Consider the following 22,500-nt stretch of genomic DNA (forward strand, 5'->3'; position numbering starts at 1 on the left):
ACTTTGAGGGGACGTTCCACGTCAACACGGTGACCGACGACGACTACGCCGGCTTCATCTTCGGCTACCAGGATTCCTCCAGTTTCTACGTGGTGATGTGGAAACAGACGGAGCAGACGTACTGGCAGTCCATCCCCTTCCGCGCCATGGCCCAGCCCGCCCTGCAGCTCAAGGTACCGTGTTCTACTGTGTTCTACTGTGCTCTACTGTGTTCTACTGTGTTCTACTGTGCTCTACTGTGTTCTACTGTGTTCTACTGTGCTCTACTGTGTTCTTCTGTGCTCTACTGTGCTCTACTGTGCTCTACTGTGTTCTACTGTGCTCTACTGTGTTCTACTGTGCTCTACTGTGCTCTACTGTGCTCTACTGTGTTCTTCTGTGCTCTACTGTGCTCTACTGTGCTCTACTGTGTTCTACTGTGCTCTACTGTGTTCTACTGTGTTCTACCGTGCTCTACCGTGTTCTACCGTGTTCTACCGTGCTCTACTGTGTTCTACTGTGCTCTACCGTGTTCTACTGTGTTCTACTGTGCTCTACTGTGTTCTACTGTGCTCTTCTGTGTTCTACTGTGTTCTACTGTGTTCTTCTGTGCTCTACTGTGTTCTACTGTGCTCTACTGTGCTCTACTGTGTTCTTCTGTGCTCTACTGTGCTCTACTGTGTTCTACTGTGTTCTTCTGTGCTCTACTGTGTTCTACTGTGTTCTACTGTGCTCTACTGTGTTCTACTGTGCTCTACTGTGCTCTACTGTGTTCTTCTGTGTTCTTCTGTGCTCTACCGTGTTCTACCGTGCTCTACCGTGCTCTACCGTGTTCTACCGTGCTCTACCGTGCTCTACCGTGTTCTACCGTGTTCTACCGTGCTCTACCGTGTTCTACCGTGTTCTACCGTGCTCTACCGTGCTCTACCGTGCTCTTCTGTGTTCTACTGTGCTCTACCGTGTTCTACCGTGCTCTACCGTGTTCTACCGTGTTCTACTGTGCTCTACTGTGTTCTACTGTGCTCTACTGTGTTCTACTGTGCTTGACCTTTAACCTGTCAATAGACTAAGCTAATAAATAAAAATGGAAAAGGACAGCAGCTGATTGGACGATCACAGCACCAAAGTATTGTGGTTCTACGCCGTCGACCGCAAAATTACCGACAAAGATCAGGCTGCTCTGACAGAGCGGCAGTGTGACGTCTAGACGCTCTCTGACCGCTGACAGATGGACAGTAAATTATCGCCGACACGTTACGATATCTGGGTCATGTTCAAATTCATCCGAATGAGTTGTTACTTGTTACTTGTTAGTTTGAATTTGTTCAACCTTGACTTTTTGAAAAAGTGGCAGCCTATGACATCATGTGACTCTGAAAGTTAACGCTGACAACTGACGAGTGACTCAGCTGTTTAAGCGTCTCAGTCGCAGGTTTGATTCCTTCCAGCCTGAACCGAAAGTAGAAATCAATGGAACCAGTAGAGACATGAATAGATTCCCTCTGTGTCCTGCAGGCGGTGAAGTCTCGGACCGGACCAGGTGAGTTTCTGAGGAATGCTCTGTGGCATACCGGAGACACACATGGAGAGGTGAAGCTCCTCTGGAAGGACCCCCGCAACGTCGGCTGGAGGGACAAAACTTCATACCGCTGGCAGCTCAGCCATCGGCCCCAGGTGGGCTACATCAGGTGAGAACTAGACCCGCAGGTGGGCTACATCAGGTGAGAACTAGACCCGCAGGTGGGCTACATCAGGTGAGAACTAGACCCGCAGGTGGGCTACATCAGGTGAGAACTAGACCCACAGGTGGGCTACATCAGGTGAGAACTAGACCCACAGGTGGGCTATATACTTTCTACAGAATACTGTAGGACTGTATTGTAGTGCTCATACTGCAGTCTGACAGTATCTTTTTACAGGTACTGCAGTACTCAGTACTGTGTCAGTACCAGTGGCGGCTGGTGACTCAAAAAATTGGGGAGGACAGGAGGAAAACCAAAATGAAATCTTACAACAAACCGCATCAAACTATAAACTTGATGATAACAAACATTCACCACTAACGTCAGTTAGCAGCTAGATGCTAATTAGCTGCTCAGCTGCAGATGCTGGTTTGATCGTTGCTCTTCAAAATCCCTGTTAGCGACACGCTGTCTGTCCATGACTTGTACTTAGAGATCTGTACGGATCACGGATCAACTACGATCAGTTATACCACTAGTTAACACTTGTTATTCTAGTTACTTTAAGCTTATTACTCAATATACGTCTCAGCTTAAAAACAAACTAAAGAAACTGTCAGAAGCAAGCAGCCAGACCTCCTGCACACTGATCATACAACATCAACAGGTGACTGAACAACCACTCAATTAAAAAGACAGCTCACTGTAACTTCAACAAGCAAACTAACGTTACCCACAACACATTGTATGATCTCTGCTGTATTCTTGTTAAGGAGATAAAAAACACAAAAAAGCCACACAGACATTTAACCATCAGAGATTAAATTAGCAACCAAAGAGACAGAGAGAGAGAAGCTGTATCTGCCTCACGTTATCTGACGTCGTCTTCTTTCTATCATGGCGATGAAGTATTCATGTCATAACATCCATTTGTAGCTGTTGATCATCTTGTTAGTTAGTTAACAGAACTTTATGGCTGCTGCTTAACCAGTCTGATATCATTAGCGACAATGACAAACAAGCTAACTCTCCTGGTTGTTTCTCCGGTTGCTTCTCTCTCCAGCCTCCCCGGCAGCGTCCTGCTGCTGCTGCGCTGCACAGTCCAGATAATTTCTCCCATTAGCTTAACAACAGTTCTTAACAGTCCTTCCATTGATGTATAAAGAGTCCTTCAGGCTGCTACAACAAGCCAGCTGTTGTACTGGCTAACGCAAGGAGCTATCTACTGCTGCTACTCTGCCTTACAGTGGAGAGAATTGAAGATGACATCTGGAAACTATCATTGGACCAACTCAATGTCAATATTGCATTCTGGTTGGAGCATCATTTTACGTGTCATGGCCAATCACAGATTAGCATGAAAAAAAATGAAATACAATGAGTCCAATGTAAGAGATCCCGCCCTGCAGAGGTCAGCAGGCACCCAACCTCCTCTGCCCCCCCCCCCCCCAACCCCCCCCCACCACCACCACCACTTCACACACTGCCCTTTCTCCTCCTACCCTGCAGGTGTCGCTGTTGAAGCATTTTAAACAGAATATCAGTAATGGATTTTTTCCAAAGAGGAGAGAAAAAATACTTTATAAATAATACTGAGAATTGTAATGGTTTATTTCAACCAAATATTCTTTTTTATATTTTGATCTCCCTCTTGCCTCTCAAAAAATAGAGGAGGAGCAACCTCCTCTGCCTCTATGGACCAGCCTCCACTGGTCAGTACTGTGCAGTACTGTGTCAGTACTGTGTCAGTAGTGTGCAGTACTGTGCACTACTGTGTCAGTACTGTGTCAGTACTGTGTCAGTAGTGTGCAGTACTGTGCACTACTGTGTCAGTACTGTGTCAGTACTGTGCAGTACTGTGTCAGTGTGCAGCTGTGTTTCCATCTCTCTTTCTGTCTTTTTACTGCATTCTTTCCCCTCTGAAACCTCTTTGTGGCTCCGGGCCCCCCGGTACTCTATTGTACTGGTCTCTATGACGACCAGAGCCCTGGCCAGAATCTGCCTCGGCAACCGTTGATATGCAGATCAGAGAGACAGAGAGACGCGCAGGCTGAACTTCATCACTGGATCATGTTTTATTGTAAAAAGCAGTAAAGTTTGTGATGTGGAAGCTGCAGTTTGAGGAGAGAACATGTTTAAACACACTGATCAACATCAGGCCAGATGTGATCTGTGTACACTTCACTGTCGTCATGGAGATTTTATTTTCAGTATTTGAATTGTTCGGTAATCAAACACTGAAGTTAAACAATCGGTGATCCCAAACTGATTTAAATCTTTACAGTCAGAAATCTTTGAGCTGCTTGTTTTTGGAAACTGCAGCAGATTTCAAAAAGTCTGAGCTCACATTCTTCAGTCGGTCAGGAGGAGAAAAAGAAAAGAAGAGAAGAGAAAGGAGGAGGAGGAGGAGGAGGAGGAGGATGTGTGTAGAAAGTCTTTTCAGAGAGCTGAACAGAGGACAGAGCTCAGGTCTGTACTCTATTATCATTTTAAACAGTTCAGTTCTTCTTTCAGCTGCTGCTGATGTTCTGATATGTTTAGTGTGTCTGCTCATATGAATATAAAGTGTTTTATTAATGTACTTATATTCTGGTGTTGTATATATTTATATAAATATACATTTATATTTACCACACATCTCCAGGTCCATCCTGCTGACGTGTGCAAACATCTACAATAAAATAAAACGAGTCATTTGCACTGATGAATAAAAAATAAAGATCCAGAGAAACAACTGCAGAGAACGAATCAGCATCACTTTCATCATCAATGAATCTGACAGTTATTGATTAATCATTCTGTCTACAAATGTCAGAAAATAGTAAAAAAGTTCAGTTGTAATGTCTCGTCATCACGGTGACGTCATCACGGTGACGTCATCTGACTTTGATCAACAGTCGCAAACTCAGAGATTCAGTTTATATTCAGAAAAGCTTCAAATCATTTCAGCAGCTAATTATTAGATGACTAAAACCAAACCAAAGCGTTTGGTTTCTTACCCGGCGTGTCCCGGTGAGTGTTTGGTTTCTTACCCGGCGTGTCCCGGTGAGTGTTTGGTTTCTTACCCGGCGTGTCCCGGTGAGTGGTTTCTTACCCGGCGTGGCATTAAGTGCCTGCATGTTTCGAAGGCAGACAGCACAAGCCTTAAACAACCAACCAGCTCTTTCTTCAACACCCCAGGAATGCTGGCCAATAACATATAAGTGAGAGACCCAAACTCCTCACTGACCATCTAAACAACCTCTTGCAAACAGACAGGATCAGATGAGGAACCCCCATCTCCTGCAGGGTCACCAAACCAGACCACTGACCCAAACCACCTTTGATCCTTCAAGCTACAAGAGCAGCAAGATGGGACGACCAATTCACACCCCAGTGTGAACTGATGGTACCATTTGGATAAACGACCCCCACCACTGGTTATCATAACTGACCTCTAAGAGCCAATCAGAGACGAGCTGCCACCAACTTTAATCCCACTGTGGATTTTGATTTTCAGGACATGAGTGACCAACCCAAGAACTGATCACTGGATAAACCAACATAAGACACAAGACATGCTGCACAATATGCCATGACCCATTCACTCACATATACACACCCTCTAATGGCCTGGACCCCTGCTGTCTGCAGTCAGACCAAAGAGAACAGAGGAAACCCATGGACTTACAAGATTAGTTTTAGATTTTGTCCAACGACAATTATTGTTGTATGTTGATATGTGTGCATATCACAATATGTGTTGTTATGAACTTTAGTTAGACTTTTATTCCACTGCCTTTAAGCCAAGAAATGTACCACTAACATAATCCCATCATCCTTGATAACACTATCATGTTTAGTATCATTCTGCTTGTTTCACTTTCAGACAGTCGCAAAAGCTACTATCAACAGTGCAAAATTAGGAATCATGAAATTGTTAAATTGTAAATACTTTGATTAAAAGAATAACCGTATTCAGGAATTGTCCCCTTCTGGACGGGCAGCCTGAAACTTTAAAACAGTGTCTTATCTGAGACTCTGCACTGCTGTGTTTTGTGTTTTGTGTGCTGGTTGCTGGTCCTTCTTGCTTTCTGCTGTGCCGGTGGAAAGCTTGCAGTTTGCTAGTCTGAAGATGTGACTCAGAGCAACAGGAGGTGAAACCTCAGAATGTAGAGTCACGAGTTGAGGGTCAAGCCTAGAAGAGCATGAACCAGGAGCTCTCTTCCAATGGAAACCTTTCAACTCCAGACTGGCTGACTCACTCATCATTACCAGATCCAGACTCCAGCTCCTCACCCCAGCACATTAGACTCTATTCTCCACAAGAAGCCGCCCCAGGGAGCAAGCATTTGTACAAAACCTTCACCAACGTGCTTAAACCCTGGTGCATCATGATTTGTAACTTCAATTGGTGATTCAGAACAAAGCTGTTGTATCGTTGATTTGACTCGCTGCTTCTCAGGTAACAGTCATCTCATCTGTTTATCAGGTCTCTCACACCAACTACACAATAGATAACTCTGCATCATTCATTCAATCATTCACTAGCCACTAAAATGTTGTAGCGTTTAGTACTTGTAGCTGTAGTATTAGAAATAAATGTGTATATAAAGTGGACTTGTTTGTGTTTTCTTGTGCTTGCATCTCAGTCACTTAACCTTAAAAGACCTATATGCTCACAATATCATAATTAAGATTAACAACAATCATCATTCTAATTGACCTCTCTTGTGTGGGCAACAAGGAGGACTATTTCCCTGTTATTATACCTGCTCTAATATGAGTTATGTCGCTGGACGAATAATTTCATGTTGGACTTGTGCACGATAATAACTCATAACTCCCACATAAAGTCATAAAGATATTTGAGTGCACAGATCTCTACGCTGGCGTGTGAGCGTTTGGTTTGTGACCCTGCGTGTCCCTTTGTTCCGGTGATTTCAGGGTGAGGCTGTTTGAGGGGATGGACATGGTGGCGGACTCCGGCGTTGTGACTGACACCACGATGAGAGGCGGCAGGCTCGGCGTCTTCTGCTTCTCACAGGAAAACATCATCTGGTCGAACCTGCGCTACAGATGTAACGGTATGACCTTTGACCCCAGCAGACATGTTCTACTGAAAATTTAAGTCAAACTGAATAAATGTTTCCTGAACATCTGGGAAGTGACACCGATGCTGCTTCTCCCAACAAAGATGTTAAAGAACTTTGATATAAAATGCTCGTCTTTACGTTACGTTGTTATTTTGACGACAGGAAGTATAAACTGCTGCTGCTGCATGAAACATATTTAAGATTATTAACTTCATTAATGTCAGCTGATCTGTTGTGTTTCAGACACGGTGCCCGAAGACTTCCAGTCTCATCGTAAACAAGTTCTGATGCATATTCAGGTCTGAGAGCTGCAGACGGACTGTTCACACACACACACACACACACACACACACACACACACACTGTAAACACACACACACACACACAAACACACACATACACACACACACACACACACACACACACACACACACACACACACACACACTGTAAACACACACACACACACACAAACACACACACACACACAAACACACACACACACACACACACACACACACACACACACACACACACACAGCTCAAGCTTCTCTGAGTCCACTTTAACTGTAGTGTGAGTGTGTGTTGTACATGTGCAGTTTGAATGAGTGTGTGTGTGTGTGTGTGTGTGTTTGTCTGTATGACAGGTGAGTACAGGTGTCAGAGCAGCAGTCTGGGGAAACACTGACGAGAAGCACCTGAAGGCACCATCAGTGTTGGTCTGTGAGGCGTTTAAAGTGTCTCAGATCGCGTCCACACTAAGCGGTTAGACTCATGAACGCATCTTTTCTCCATTTTGTTCCTCCGTCCAGACTAAAACTGTTTGAAAACGGAGTTTTTCTAAACGTCCTCCAGAGTGTGTAAACATGAAAACAGAGCTTTGTAGAAACGCTGTCATATCGCTGACAGAACAGATGGTGGCAGCAGCGCAGCGTTTCAATGGAAGAGGAAGAAGAAGAAACAATGGCGGACGACTTCATGCGAGTTTTGTTCTCTTTATTTCTACTTTGACAGCTTGTTTAGAGTTAAACGTTATCGACCATCTTTCTCTGCTCAGACTAAACATCAGGAAGCTTTATAACGATTCTTCTTCACTGGTTTTCTGTGGCAGCTCGTCTGTCCTCTGCACATGCCCAGTAGGAACAGAATGACCTGTTTTGGCGTTTTAATGTGGACGGAGGTATTTGCAGAAACGAGCTGAACCTGCTGCTGTGGACGCAGGTCGATTTTACTTGAAACTTTACTTGTTTTTACTAGGAACAAGGAGCAGGTTCAGTCCTCTGGTGGACACACCTGCGTAGGCCACGCCCACTGAGGGGCGGAGCCTGAGAGAGAAAAACATTCACACACACACAGGAGCAACTGTTTTAATGAAAACCTTCCACTTCATGTGTTACAACAGCAGGCGGGAAGGTTTCCTCTATTCTCAAATCTGTCGCAGAAACATAAAAACATACTGGCATCAACAAACACATCGATTGTTTCCATGACGCCATTGATGCCAACGATCATGGAAACGTCATCTGAGCTCCAGAGAAGGAAAGAGTCGGTGTTATCGTCTCTGCAAACAGAGCTGTCCAGAGTTCATATATATTAGCTTGTAAATCTGTCATAAACCGATCATCTGGTGTTGATGGTGTTAATGGTGTTGATGGTGTTGATGGTTTTAATGGTGTTTCTGGTGTTGATAGTGTTAATGGTGTTGATGGTGTTAATGGTGTTTCTGGTGTTGATGGTGTTAATGGTGTTGATGGTGTTGATGGTTTTAATGGTGTGTCTGGTTTTTCTGGTGTTAATGGTGTTGATGGTGTTGATGGTTTTAATGGTGTTTCTGGTGTTGATGGTGTTGATGGTGTTAATGGTGTTGATGGTGTTTCTGGTGTTAATGGTGTTAATGGTGTTGATGGTGTTAATGGTGTTTCTGGTGTTGATGGTGTTAATGGTGTTGATGGTGTTAATGGTGTTTCTGGTGTTAATGGTGTTAATGGCGTTGATGGTGTTTCTGGTGTTAATGGTGTTAATGGCGTTGATGGTGTTGATGGTTTTAATGGTGTTTCTGGTGTTGATGGTTTTAATGGTGTTGGTGGTGTTGATGGTTTTAATGGTGTTGATGGTGTTAATGGTGTTTCTGGTGTTGATGGTGTTGATGGTGTTAATGGTGTTTCTGGTGTTGATGGTGTTGATGGTGTTGATGGTGTTAATGGTGTTTCTGGTGTTAATGGTGTTAATGGCGTTAATGGCGTTGATGGTGTTTCTGGTGTTAATGGTGTTAATGGTGTTAATGGTGTTAATGGCGTTGATGGTGTTTCTGGTGTTAATGGTGTTAATGGTGTTAATGGTGTTAATGGTGTTAATGGCGTTGATGGTGTTTCTGGTGTTAATGATGTTAATGGCGTTGATGGTGTTGATGGTGTTGATGGTGTTTCTGGTGTTGATGGTGTTGATGGTGTTAATGGTGTTTCTGGTGTTGATGGTGTTGATGGTGTTGATGGTGTTAATGGTGTTTCTGGTGTTGATGGTGTTGATGGTGTTAATGGTGTTGATGGTGTTGATGGTGTTGATGGTGTTAATGGTGTTTCTGGTGTTAATGGTGTTAATGGCGTTAATGGCGTTGATGGTGTTTCTGGTGTTAATGGTGTTAATGGTGTTAATGGTGTTAATGGTGTTAATGGCGTTGATGGTGTTTCTGGTGTTAATGATGTTAATGGCGTTGATGGTGTTGATGGTTTTAATGGTGTTAATGGTGTTAATGGTGTTAATGGCATTGTTGGTGTTTCTGGTGTTAATGGTGTTAATGGCGTTGATGGTGTTAATGGTGTTAATGGTGTTAATGGTGTTAATGGCGTTGATGGTGTTTCTGGTGTTAATGGTGTTAATGGCGTTGATGGTGTTGATGGTTTTAATGGTGTTTCTTGTGTTGATAGTGTTAATGGCGTTGATGGTGTTGATGGTTTTAATGGTGTTGATGGTGTTGATGGTGTTAATGGTGTTTCTGGTGTTGATGGTGTTAATGGTGTTTCTGGTGTTGATGGTGTTGATGGTGTTGATGGTGTTAATGGTGTTTCTGGTGTTTCTGGTGTTGATGGTTTTAATGGTGTTTCTGGTGTTGATAGTGTTAATGGCGTTGATGGTGTTGATGGTGTTAATGGCGTTGATGGTGTTGATGGTGTTGATGGTGTTAATGGTGTTTCTGGTGTTGATGGTGTTAATGGTGTTTCTGGCGTTGATGGTGTTGATGGTGTTAATGGCGTTGATGGTGTTGATGGTGTTAATGGTGTTGATGGTGTTAATGGTGTTTCTGGTGTTGATGGTGTTAATGGTGTTTCTGGTGTTGATGCTGTTGATGGTGTTTCTGGTGTTGATGGTGTTAATGGTGTTTCTGGTGTTGATGCTGTTGATGGTGTTTCTGGTGTTGATGCTGTTGATGGTGTTTCTGGTGTTGATGGTGTTAATGGTGTTTCTGGTGTTGATGGTGTTAATGGCGTTGATGGTGTTGATGGTGTTTCTGGTGTTGATAGTGTTAATGGTGTTGATGGTGTTGATGGTGTTTCTGGTGTTGATGGTGTTAATGGCGTTGATGGTGTTGATGGTGTTTCTGGTGTTGATAGTGTTAATGGCATTGATGGTGTTAATGGTGTTGATGGTTTTAATGGTGTTTCTGGTGTTGATAGTGTTAATGGCGTTGATGGTGTTGATGGTGTTTCTGGTGTTTCTGGTGTTAATGGTGTTAATGGTGTTTCTGCTGTTGATGGTGTTAATGGTGTTTCTGCTGATGATGGTGTTAATGGTGTTGATGGTGTTAATGGTGTTTCTGCTGTTGATGGTGTTAATGGTGTTGATGGTGTTGATGGTGTTTCTGGTGTGTGGTTGGTGTCAGTGGCGTCGTGTTTCTCCAGACAAACATCTGATCTGAGTTCAGTCCCAGTAGACTCCAGTAGAGTTCATGCTGTTCGTGTCCTTCATGTTTCAAACGACAGAAAACAAACTTCTCTAACCCATCATCATGTTGTCCGTCATTGTTTCTGTAAAACGTGATTATTTTTCATGTTTCGATCGGAACATTTCAGACTCTGATGTTGAAGAGCTGATGAGCTGCTGTTACACAGAGAACAAACATGCTTCTGTATGTTTCAAATGTACATAACTTTATTGAAATAAACTCCCCATCCATGACTTTTCCTAAACTGCTGTTTTTGTTTTCAATGATGTCACACTCATATCTGCTGAATCATTTTAGTTTCATAAACAATTAAATATGTTATTATAAATAAATACTGCAGTAGTATAAGTACAGTAGTACATATTTACCCTGGAAAACCATAAATCCTATAAATACCCAGCAGGACTTTAAAGAAAGCCAACGTCATTTATTCACCCTGAGTTTCTGAGTCGTTTACCTTCCAGTGATGAAGTTATGATCCGCTCAGTGAGTAAGAGGAGCTTCCTGCAGTGTGACGCTGCTGGACCAGGACTCTGCTAGACCAGGACCCTATTTGACCAGGACTCTGCTGGACCAGGACTCTTCTGGACCAGGACTCTGCTGAACCAGGACTCTGCTGAACCAGGACTCTGACTGGACCAGGACTCAGACTGGGGGGGTTGGTGGGGGGGCCGTGACCCCTGGGCCGGGGAGGCCGGGACGAGTGCAATATTGGAGGGAGGACATGACAACAGTGCACCACATCCCGGACCTGCCCGACCCCGGGAGGAAACACACCAGCTGCCCTAAAACACACACACACACACACACACACACTCATGAGAGTCATGTTTCCATCACTTCAGAGGATGTTACACTGACTTACATTCATTTCCTGAAGACTTATCCGAACCTTAATATAACCCTAAACGTCAAGGGGACTTTTGCTTTTTGTCCCCATACAGGAGGCAAGTCCCCACAACGTGAGGAATACCTGGACCACAGATACACACACACACACACACACACACACACACACACACACAGGTACACACACACACACACACACACACACAGGTACACACACACACAGGTACACTCACACAGATACACACACACACACACACACACACACACACACACACACACACAGGTACACACACACACAGGTACACTCACACAGATACACACACACACACACACACACACACACAGGTACACACACACACAGGTACACTCACACAGATACACACACACACACACACACACACACACACACACACAGGTACACTCACACAGATACACACACACACACACACACACACACACACACACACACAGGTACACACACACACACACACACAGGTACACTCACACAGGTACACACACACACACACACACACACACAGGTACACACACACACACACACAGGTAAACACACACTCAGGTACACACACACACATACACAGGTACACACACACAGGTACATACACACATATACACAGGTACACACATACACAGGTACACACACACACATACACAGGTACACACACACAGGTACATACACACACACACACAGGTACACACACACACATACACAGGTACACACACACAGGTACATACACACACACACACAGGTACACACACACACACACACACAGGTACACACACACACAGGTACACTCACACAGGTACACACACACACACACACACACACACACACAGGTACACACACATACACACACAGGTAAACACACACTCAGGTACACACACACGTACACAGATAAACATACACATACACACACACACTCATGGTACACACATACACAGGTACACACACACACACACACACACACTCATGGTACACACACACACACACTCATGGTACACACATACACACACACTCATGGTACACACACACACTCATGGTACACACACACACTCATGGTACACACACACACTCATGGTACACACATACACAGGTACACACACACACACACTCATGGTACACACATACACAGGTACACACACACACTCATGGTATACACACACACACTCATGGTACACACACACTCATGGTACACACATACACACACTCATGGTACACACATACACACACTCATGGTACACACACACACTCATGGTACACACATACACACACACTCATGGTACACACACACACTCATGGTACACACACACACTCATGGTACACACATACACAGGTACACACACACACACACTCATGGTACACACATACACACACATGGTACACACACACACTCATGGTACACACATACACAGGTACACACACACACACACACTCATGGTACACACACACACACTCATGGTACACACATACACAGGTACACACACACACTCATGGTACACACATACACACACTCATGGTACACACATACACAGGTACACACACACACACACACACACACACACACACACTCATGGTACACACACACACACACACAGGTACACACACACACAGGTACACTCACACAGGTACACACACACACACGCACACACACACAGGTACACACACATACACACACAGGTAAACACACACTCAGGTACACACACACGTACACAGATAAACATACACATACACACACACACTCATGGTACACACATACACAGGTACACACACACACACACACACACTCATGGTACACACACACACACACTCATGGTACACACATACACACACACTCATGGTACACACATACACACACACTCATGGTACACACATACACACACACTCATGGTACACACACACACTCATGGTACACACACACTCATGGTACACACACACACTCATGGTACACACACACACTCATGGTACACACACACACTCATGGTACACACATACACAGGTACACACACACACACACTCATGGTACACACATACACAGGTACACACACACACTCATGGTACACACACACACACTCATGGTACACACACACTCATGGTACACACATACACACACTCATGGTACACACATACACACACTCATGGTACACACACACACTCATGGTACACACACACACTCATGGTACACACATACACACACACTCATGGTACACACACACACTCATGGTACACACACACACTCATGGTACACACACACACTCATGGTACACACATACACAGGTACACACACACACACTCATGGTACACACATACACAGGTACACACACACACACACACACTCATGGTACACACACACACACTCATGGTACACACATACACACACTCATGGTACACACACACACACTCATGGTACACACATACACAGGTACACACACACACACACACACTCATGGTACACACACACACACTCATGGTACACACATACACAGGTACACACACACACTCATGGTACACACATACACACACTCATGGTACACACACACACTCATGGTACACACATACACAGGTACACACACACACACACACACACACACACACACACTCATGGTACACACACACACTCATGGTACACACACACACTCATGGTACACACATACACAGGTACACACACACTCATGGTACACACACACTCATGGTACACACACACACACTCATGGTACACACACACACACACAGGTGAGAAACATGTTGATGGTTAAAATGAGTCTGCTGAGAACAGTAGTTTGTTTTTTTCTGCCTGTTCTGTTAAACATCTTTAAAACGTCTTCTAAACGTTTTCTGAACCTTTAAGAGGCTTTAATTCTTGACTGACAGGTGGAAATCCATCCAATCACAACACGTTTCCCTCCTCCATCACAGCTGATCATCTGATCAATCACAGTAAATCCAAACATATTAAGTTCTCTTTCATTTATAAAAATAAATAAATTGGTAAACTGTGAAAATATAATTTACAACCACAAAAACTGAAATCTGCAGTTATTTTTATAATCAGTGAATCAGTTTTATTTTTCAAGATTGATTGAATCTCATCGTTCAGATCAGTTAATATTGATCTTTTATAAAGGTGCAACGTGTTGAACATCAGACTGGTTCAGTTTGCTGTTATTGATACCAAATCATCAGAGTCTGTTGTTGTTTTCATCAGGAGAAACAACAACATCACAATAAAAATAAAAACAACAGTAAATACAAACACAGATGAATCTTCAGTCTGATGAAAACGTTATTATATTAACGTTATCATAACGTTATGATAACGTTATGATAACGTTTTGATAACGTTATCATAACGTTATCATAACGTTAATATGAGCCAAACGGACACAAACGTTTTAACCACATTGCTGTTAAACCCTAAAAATGCTTGTTATTGATTATAACACTTATAATACAGATAAAAAGCTGCACATGTTTTATATCCTGACATGGAGATAATTAATTGACAACTATTCTGATAATTGATTAATTGTTTAAGTAATTTTTCTTGTTGTTGTTTTTTTGGTCTGACACAATAAATTCATTTCTTTTGGTTTTGGACAAAAGAACAACAAACATTTTCTGATGTTTTATAAACTAAATGATTCAAAATAATCAGCAGATTTATATATTTATAAATTATACACATGTATATGTATATATTTATACACATTTATTCTGAAAATCAGCTGAGCAGCAGTTTAATGGAACATCGTCAGTAAATCCAGCTGATAGTTGTAAAGCAGGATTCTTCCTCTGAGGATGATGAAGGTCTCAATAACCAAAACAGCAATATCTCTGACAGAATTAAACTGTAACCCAAGACCCTCAGAGAAGACCAAGATATGGTCAAAAGCTCTGGGAAGAGATTAGTAAGTAGACTTTGTCTGAAAGTGAATGAATCTCCTTCATCATCATCATCATCACATCCTTCAACAGTTAAAAGTGAAGAAAACGAGGATCAAAACTGATCAGTTTTGACGTCTGTTGGATCCGCAGAACGTTTCCCAAACGTTCCTGAGACGTTAAACACAAACATGAAGATTATGAAATAAAAACGAAATAACAAACAGTAACAGTTTGTGTCTGTTAGACGCAGCAGAGAAACTCACCGTCCGGCTGTGTCGTCCTGCGGTTTCTGGTCTGTGGAGGGTCTCAGCCCGTCAGTCCTGGTTTTAGTCCCCCCCCCCCCCCCCCCCCCGTCCCCCCCATCCCTTTCTAATCACTAACAAAGGCCCTGAGAGCTGCTCAGCGAGGCGTGGAGGGGCCCCGCTTCACGCTTAAAGGGCCAACAACTTAACCTCCTAAACCCTGCCGGACATTCAAACACACACAACTTTATTTAAAACTCACCAGAGAGCAACGAAGAGTCACTTCAGTTCACTTCAAAAAGGGTTTTAATGGTGTGAAAGTTTCAACAAACAACGTTGTCGGAGTTTGATTCAAAAACTGATGCAACAATCAAAAGGAAATCTGTCAGCAAATATTATAATCAGACAAACGTTTCATTCAGTTTGAAGCATTAAACATTGCAGGTGTGATGATTTGCTGCTTGTTTTTATCATATATGATTGTAAATTCATTATTTTTTGGTTTTGGACTGTTGGTCATTTGAGGAGTCAGTCTGGGTTCAGGAGGTTGTGATCAAAGTGTTTCAGTGAACAGAGAAAATACTGACTGTAAAATAAGTGAGTTGCAGCTTTACTGCGACTGACAGACTGGAACAAACAGCTGATCACATGCAGCCTGAACACAACTGAGTTTCATTTTTATTGTTTTAACAAAAGAAAAAGTTCACATTTCACATCTCATGAAGTGTTTTCTCCCTGTTTTACGTTTATTTATGTTTTATTGTAGAAAACCTGAAAACAACAGTTGTGTGAATTAGATGCATTTTGCCGTTTCAGCTGCTGGAGGTCGTCTCAGTGTTTGTGTGCTGCCCCCTGCTGTCAGTCTGTGGTCCTGCAGCCGCTGCTGTTCTCACTGTGGATCCAGTCTGTAAAATATCAGAAAATAGTGAAAAATGTTCACGTCTTGTTTTGACTCAAAAACAATTAATTAGATTATCAAAGAAGCTGCTGATTGATTTTCTGTTGATTGATTATTATAGATTTTCAAACTAGAGATGAACTGAAGCTGTGAGTCACATGACAGTAATTCATAAACCTGCAGCAGCACCGAACCATCAGACCCCCTTCAGACCCCCTTCAGACCCCCATCAGACCCCCTTCAGACCCCAATCAGACCCCCATCAGACCCCCTTCAGACCCCGATCAGACCCCCTTCAGACCCCCATCAGACCCCCTTCAGACCCCCTTCAGACCCCGATCAGACCCCCTTCAGACCCCATTCAGACCCCGATCAGACCCCCTTCAGACCCTCATCAGACCCCCTTCAGACCCCCATCAGACCCCCTTCAGACCCCGATCAGACCCCCATCAGACCCCCTTCAGACCCCCATCAGACCCCCTTCAGACCCCGATCAGACCCCCTTCAGACCCTCATCAGACCCCCTTCAGACCCCCATCAGACCCCCTTCAGACCCTCATCAGACCCCCTTCAGACCCCGATCAGACCCCCATCAGACCCCCTTCAGACCCCCATCAGACCCCCTTCAGACCCCGATCAGACCCCCTTCAGACCCCCATCAGACCCCCGTCAGACCCCCACCAGACCCCCTTCAGACCCTCTTCAGACCCCCATCAGACTCCCTACTGGCCCCCTTCAGACCCCCATCAGACCCCGATCAGACCCCCTTCAGACCCCCATCAGACCCCCATCAGACCCCCACCAGACTCCCTTCAGACGTTATGCGTTTTAAGTGTTTATGCGTTTTAGGTGTTTTATGTGTTGTAGGTGTTTATGCGTTTTCAGTGTTTTAGGTGTTTTATGCGTTTTAGGTGTTTTATGCGTTTTAAGTGTTTTATGCGTTTTCAGTGTTTTAGGTGTTTTATGCGTTTTAGGTGTTTTATGCATTGTAGGTGTTTTATGTGTTTTAGGTGTTTTATGTGTTTTAGGTGTTTTATGCGTTGTAGGTGTTTTATGCGTTTTAGGTGTTTTATGCATTGTAGGTGTTTTATGTGTTTTAGGTGTTTTATGTGTTTTAGGTGTTTTATGCGTTGTAGGTGTTTTATGCGTTTTAGGTGTTTTAGGTGTTTTAGGTGTTTTATGCGTTGTAGGTGTTTTATGAGTTTTAGGTGTTTTATGCGTTTTAGGTGTTTTAGGTGTTTTATGCATTTTAGGTGTTTTATGTGTTTTAGGTGTTTTATGCGTTTTAGGTGTTTTAGGTGTTTTATGCGTTTTAGGTGTTTTAGGTGTTTTATGTGTTTTAGGTGTTTTAGGTGTTTTATGCGTTTTAGGTGTTTTAGGTGTTTTATGTGTTTTAGGTGTTTTATGCGTTTTAGGTGTTTTAGGTGTTTTATGCGTTTTAGGTGTTTTATGTGTTTTAGGTGTTTTATGTGTTTTAGGTGTTTTATGCGTTTTAGGTGTTTTAGGTGTTTTATGTGTTTTAGGTGTTTTATGCGTTTTAGGTGTTTTAGGTGTTTTATGCGTTTTAGGTGTTTTAGGTGTTTTATGTGTTTTAGGTGTTTTAGGTGTTTTATGCGTTTTAGGTGTTTTAGGTGTTTTATGTGTTTTAGGTGTTTTATGCGTTTTAGGTGTTTTAGGTGTTTTATGCGTTTTAGGTGTTTTATGTGTTTTAGGTGTTTTATGCGTTGTAGGTGTTTTATGCGTTGTAGGTGTTTTATGCGTTTTAGGTGTTTTATGCGTTTTAGGTGTTTTATGCGTTTTAGGTGTTTTATGTGTTTTAGGCATTTTATGCGTTTTCAGTGTTTTAGGTGTTTTATGCGTTTTAGGTGTTTTATGCGTTTTAGGTGTTTTATGCGTTTTAGGTGTTTTATGCATTTTAGGTGTTTTATGCGTTTTAGGTGTTTTATGTGTTTTAGGCATTTTATGCGTTTTCAGTGTTTTATGTGTTTTATGCGTTTTAGGCATTTTATGCGTTTTCAGTGTTTTAGGTGTTTTATGTGTTTTAGGCATTTTATGCGTTTTCAGTGTTTTAGGTGTTTTATGCGTTTTAGGTGTTTTATGCGTTGTAGGTGTTTTATGCGTTGTAGGTGTTTTATGCGTTTTAGGTGTTTTACGCGTTTTACGTGTTTTATGCGTTGTAGGTGTTTTATGCGTTTTCAGTGTTTTAGGTGTTTTATGTGTTTTAGGCATTTTATGCGTTTTCAGTGTTTTATGCGTTTTCAGTGTTTTAGGTGTTTTATGTGTTTTAGGCATTTTATGCGTTTTCAGTGTTTTATGCGTTTTAGGTGTTTTATGCGTTTTAGGTGTTTTATGCGTTTTAGGTGTTTTATGAGTTTTAGGTTTTATGCGTTTTAGGTGTTTTTGGCATTTTATGTGTTTTCAGTGTTTTATGCGTTTTAGGTGTTTATGCGTTTTAGGTGTTTTATGCATTTTAGGTGTTTTATGCGTTGTAGGTGTTTTATGCGTTTTAGGTGTTTTATGCGTTTTAAGTGTTTTATGCGTTGTAGGTGTTTTAGGTGTTTTATGCGTTTTTGGTGTTTTATGTGTTGTAGGTGTTTTAGGTGTTTTATGCGTTTTATGTGTTTTAGGTGTTTATGAGTTTTCAGTGTTTTAGGTGTTTTATGCGTTTTAGGTGTTTTATGCGTCTTAAGTGTTTTATGCGTTTTCAGTGTTTTAGGTGTTTTATGCGTTTTAGGTGTTTTATGCGTTGTAGGTGTTTTATGCGTTTTATGTGTTTTAGGTGTTTTATGCGTTTTCAGTGTTTTAGGTGTTTTATGCGTTTTAGGTGTTTTATGAGTTTTCAGTGTTTTAGGTGTTTTATGCATTTTAGGTGTTTTATGCGTTTGAGGTGTTTTATGCGTTTTAGGTGTTTTATGCATTGTTGGTGTTTTATGATTTTTAGGTGTTTTAGGTGTTTTCGGCATTTTATGTGTTTTCAGTGTTTTATGCGTTTTAGGTGTTTTATGCGTTTTAGGTGTTTTATGAGTTTTAGGTGTTTTATGCATTTTAGGTGTTTTTGGCATTTTATGTGTTTTCAGTGTTTTATGCGTTTTAGGTGTTTTATGAGTTTTAGGTGTTTTATGAGTTTTAGGTGTTTTATGAGTTTTAGGTGTTTTATGCATTTTAGGTGTTTTATGAGTTTTAGGTGTTTTATGCGTTTTAGCTGTAACAACTGAAGCAGATGTTTCAGCTGAGACGAGCAGACAGAAACATTCAGATCAACAAATACAAACAAACCTTTTCAGGCTTCAGATTTCATGGTTTGATCTGCTGTTTGTATCAGTCTGAAGATGATTGATTAATGTTTTATGATCTATTGATTAGTGTCATGTGGAGGATAAACAACAACATCATCTGACTGTTTATAAATGATGAATAAACAGTAATGAAGACAAACATGACGACATGTTTTATTACTGAACTGAAATAAAAAATAACCTGCAGAGAGAAAGAGACTGTGTGTGTGTGTGTGTGTGTGTGTGTGTGTTACTGTGTGTGTGTGTGTGTGTGTGTGTGTGTGGTTGTGTGTGTGTTACTGTGTGTGTGTGTGTGTGTGTGTGTGTGTGTGTTACTGTGTGTGTGTGTGTGTGTTACTGTGTGTGTGCGTGTGTTACCGTGTGTGTGTGTGTGTGTTACTGTGTGTGTGTGTGTGTGTGTGTGTGTGTGTGTGTGTGTGTGTGTGTGTTACTGTGTGTGTGCGTGTGTGTGTGTGTGTGTGTGTGTGTGTGTGACAGTTGTCGTGCAGCAGCTGCTGCTTGTTGCTGATTTATTTAGAAACGACTGAAGCTCCCAGTCAGCTGTGAATGTACCGCGAGGCTGAGACCAGGACCCAGACTGGGACACAACAGACCGGGAAAACACTACACAGACCTGGACAGGGTCCTGGAGAGTCCTGGACAGACCTTGACAGGGTCCTGGAGAGTCCTGGACAGACGGTGATGCTGATCTGATGCAGGTAGGAAACGAACTTCACTCAGTTTTTGTTCTTTTTTACAGTTTTGTTGCAAATCAAATCTCCATCTGAACTTTGTCATGTTTGGTTTGTTGTTGAGTTTTAAAATTCATATTTTCTTAAAACAAAACAAGTGAAAAAACTCTACTAGGAGGGTCTGTAGCACAGATCAATGATGCAGTGATCAATACACTTCAGTTATTTATGTAAATATAACTTATGATTTATATTGATATTTGGTCAATATAAATTATTATTGATATGTGGTCAAAATATCTGTGATTTAAGATGGAGATTTATTTGTGTTTATATTTATGATTCTGTCTCAAAGACTGGAGACTGTTAGCTTAGCTTAGCACAAAGACTGGAAGCAGGGAAACTGTTAGCTTAGCTTAGCACAAAGACTGGAAGCAGGGAAACTGTTAGCTTAGCATAGCACAAAGACTGGAAGCAGGGAAACTGTTAGCTTAGCTTAGCACAAAGACTGGAAGCAGGGGAAACTGTTAGCCTAGCTTAGCACAAAGACTGGAAGCAGGGAAACTGTTAGCTTAGCATAGCACAAAGACTGGAAGCAGGAGGAAACTGTTAGCCTAGCTTAGCACAAAGACTGGAAGCAGGGGGGAAAATGTTAGCTTAGCATAGCACAAAGACTGGAAGCAGGGAAACTGTTAGCTTAGCTTAGCACAAAGACTGGAAGCAGGGGAAACTGTTAGCCTAGCTTAGCACAAAGACTGGAAGCAGGGGGGAAACTGTTAGCTTAGCATAGCACAAAGACTGGAAGCAGGGGAAACTGTTAGCTTAGCACAAAGACTGGAAGCAGGGGAAACTGTTAGCCTGGCATAGCACAGAGACTGGAAGCAGGGAAACTATTGGCTTAGCTAAGCGCAAAGATTGGAAGCAGGGGGAAACTGTTAGCCTAGCTTAGCACAAAGACTGGAAGCAGGGAAACTGTTAGCTTAGCACAAAGACTGGAAGCAGGGGGAAACTTTTAGCCTAGCTTAGCACAAAGACTGTAAGCAGAGAAACTGTTAGCTTAGCTAAGCGCAAAGGCTAGAAATAGGGAAACTGTTAGCTTAGCTTAGCACAAATACTGGAAGCAGGGGGAAACTGTTAGCCTAGCTTAGCACAAAGACTCTTCATCTTTTATCATTTTATTTTATTTCTCATTCAGTCTGTTTGATTCGTTTTCCTTGTTTTTACACAAACACATGAACAATTCTCACCAACAGAAGAGTTTATATTAAAGTTCAGTTTAAGTTTAATAATCTAATAATCATCTCAGCTCATTGATCATCAATCGTCAGCTGCATCTTTCATTTTTCATATTATTGATCCAGAATTAATCCAAATAAAACTTATCAAAATCATTGTTGTGGCTCCAACACTGACTTTAAAAAATCATCCTGAACAACATTCATGGCGGAGGGGGGGGGGGGGGCAACAGGGGTTAAATTTAGACTAACCCCCCCCCCCCTTCCTCCTCCTCCTCCTCCTCCTCCTCCTCCCACCACCTGTTACAGAGGACTAAAGGGCAGCTGACTGTACAAACACACAGTTACCACACACACACACTCACACACACACACACACACACACACACACACTCCCTCACACACACACACACACACACACACTCCCTCACACACACACACACACAGACTCACACACTCACACACACACACACACACACACAAACACACTCACACACACACAGACTCACACACACACACACACTCACACACACACTCACACACACATACACACACACACACACACACACACACACTCACACACACACACACACACACACACACACTCACACACACACACACTCACACACACACTCACACACACATACACACACACACACTCACACACACACTCACACACACACACACTCACACACACACACTCACACACACACACACACACACACTCACACA

At 42.5% G+C, this 22,500-nt stretch overlaps 2 protein-coding genes across 2 annotated transcripts in view; both read left to right on the forward strand.

Annotated features, from left to right (window-relative positions):
• The window catches only part of thbs3a (thrombospondin 3a), a 43,904-nt gene extending 32,984 nt beyond the window's left edge, over positions 1 to 10,920 (forward strand). The window contains exons 20-24 of the mRNA XM_067600220.1: positions 1 to 173; positions 1,495 to 1,667; positions 6,588 to 6,727; positions 6,980 to 7,035; positions 10,804 to 10,920. The exon at positions 1 to 173 is cut by the window's left edge and continues 24 nt beyond it. Coding sequence (XP_067456321.1) covers positions 1 to 173; positions 1,495 to 1,667; positions 6,588 to 6,727; positions 6,980 to 7,035; positions 10,804 to 10,824 — 563 coding nt within the window. The 3' untranslated portion in view covers positions 10,825 to 10,920. The remainder of the gene's footprint in view (positions 174 to 1,494; positions 1,668 to 6,587; positions 6,728 to 6,979; positions 7,036 to 10,803) is intronic.
• A 9,327-nt stretch (positions 10,921 to 20,247) lies between these two features.
• Positions 20,248 to 22,500, forward strand: part of hjv (hemojuvelin BMP co-receptor) — a 12,623-nt gene continuing 10,370 nt past the window's right edge. The window contains exon 1 of the mRNA XM_067600221.1: positions 20,248 to 20,560. The gene's annotated coding sequence lies outside the window, so the exon portion shown is untranslated. The remainder of the gene's footprint in view (positions 20,561 to 22,500) is intronic.

Source organism: Thunnus thynnus, chromosome 10 (assembly GCF_963924715.1).
Source record: "Thunnus thynnus chromosome 10, fThuThy2.1, whole genome shotgun sequence".
NCBI classification, from domain to species: domain Eukaryota; kingdom Metazoa; phylum Chordata; class Actinopteri; order Scombriformes; family Scombridae; genus Thunnus; species Thunnus thynnus.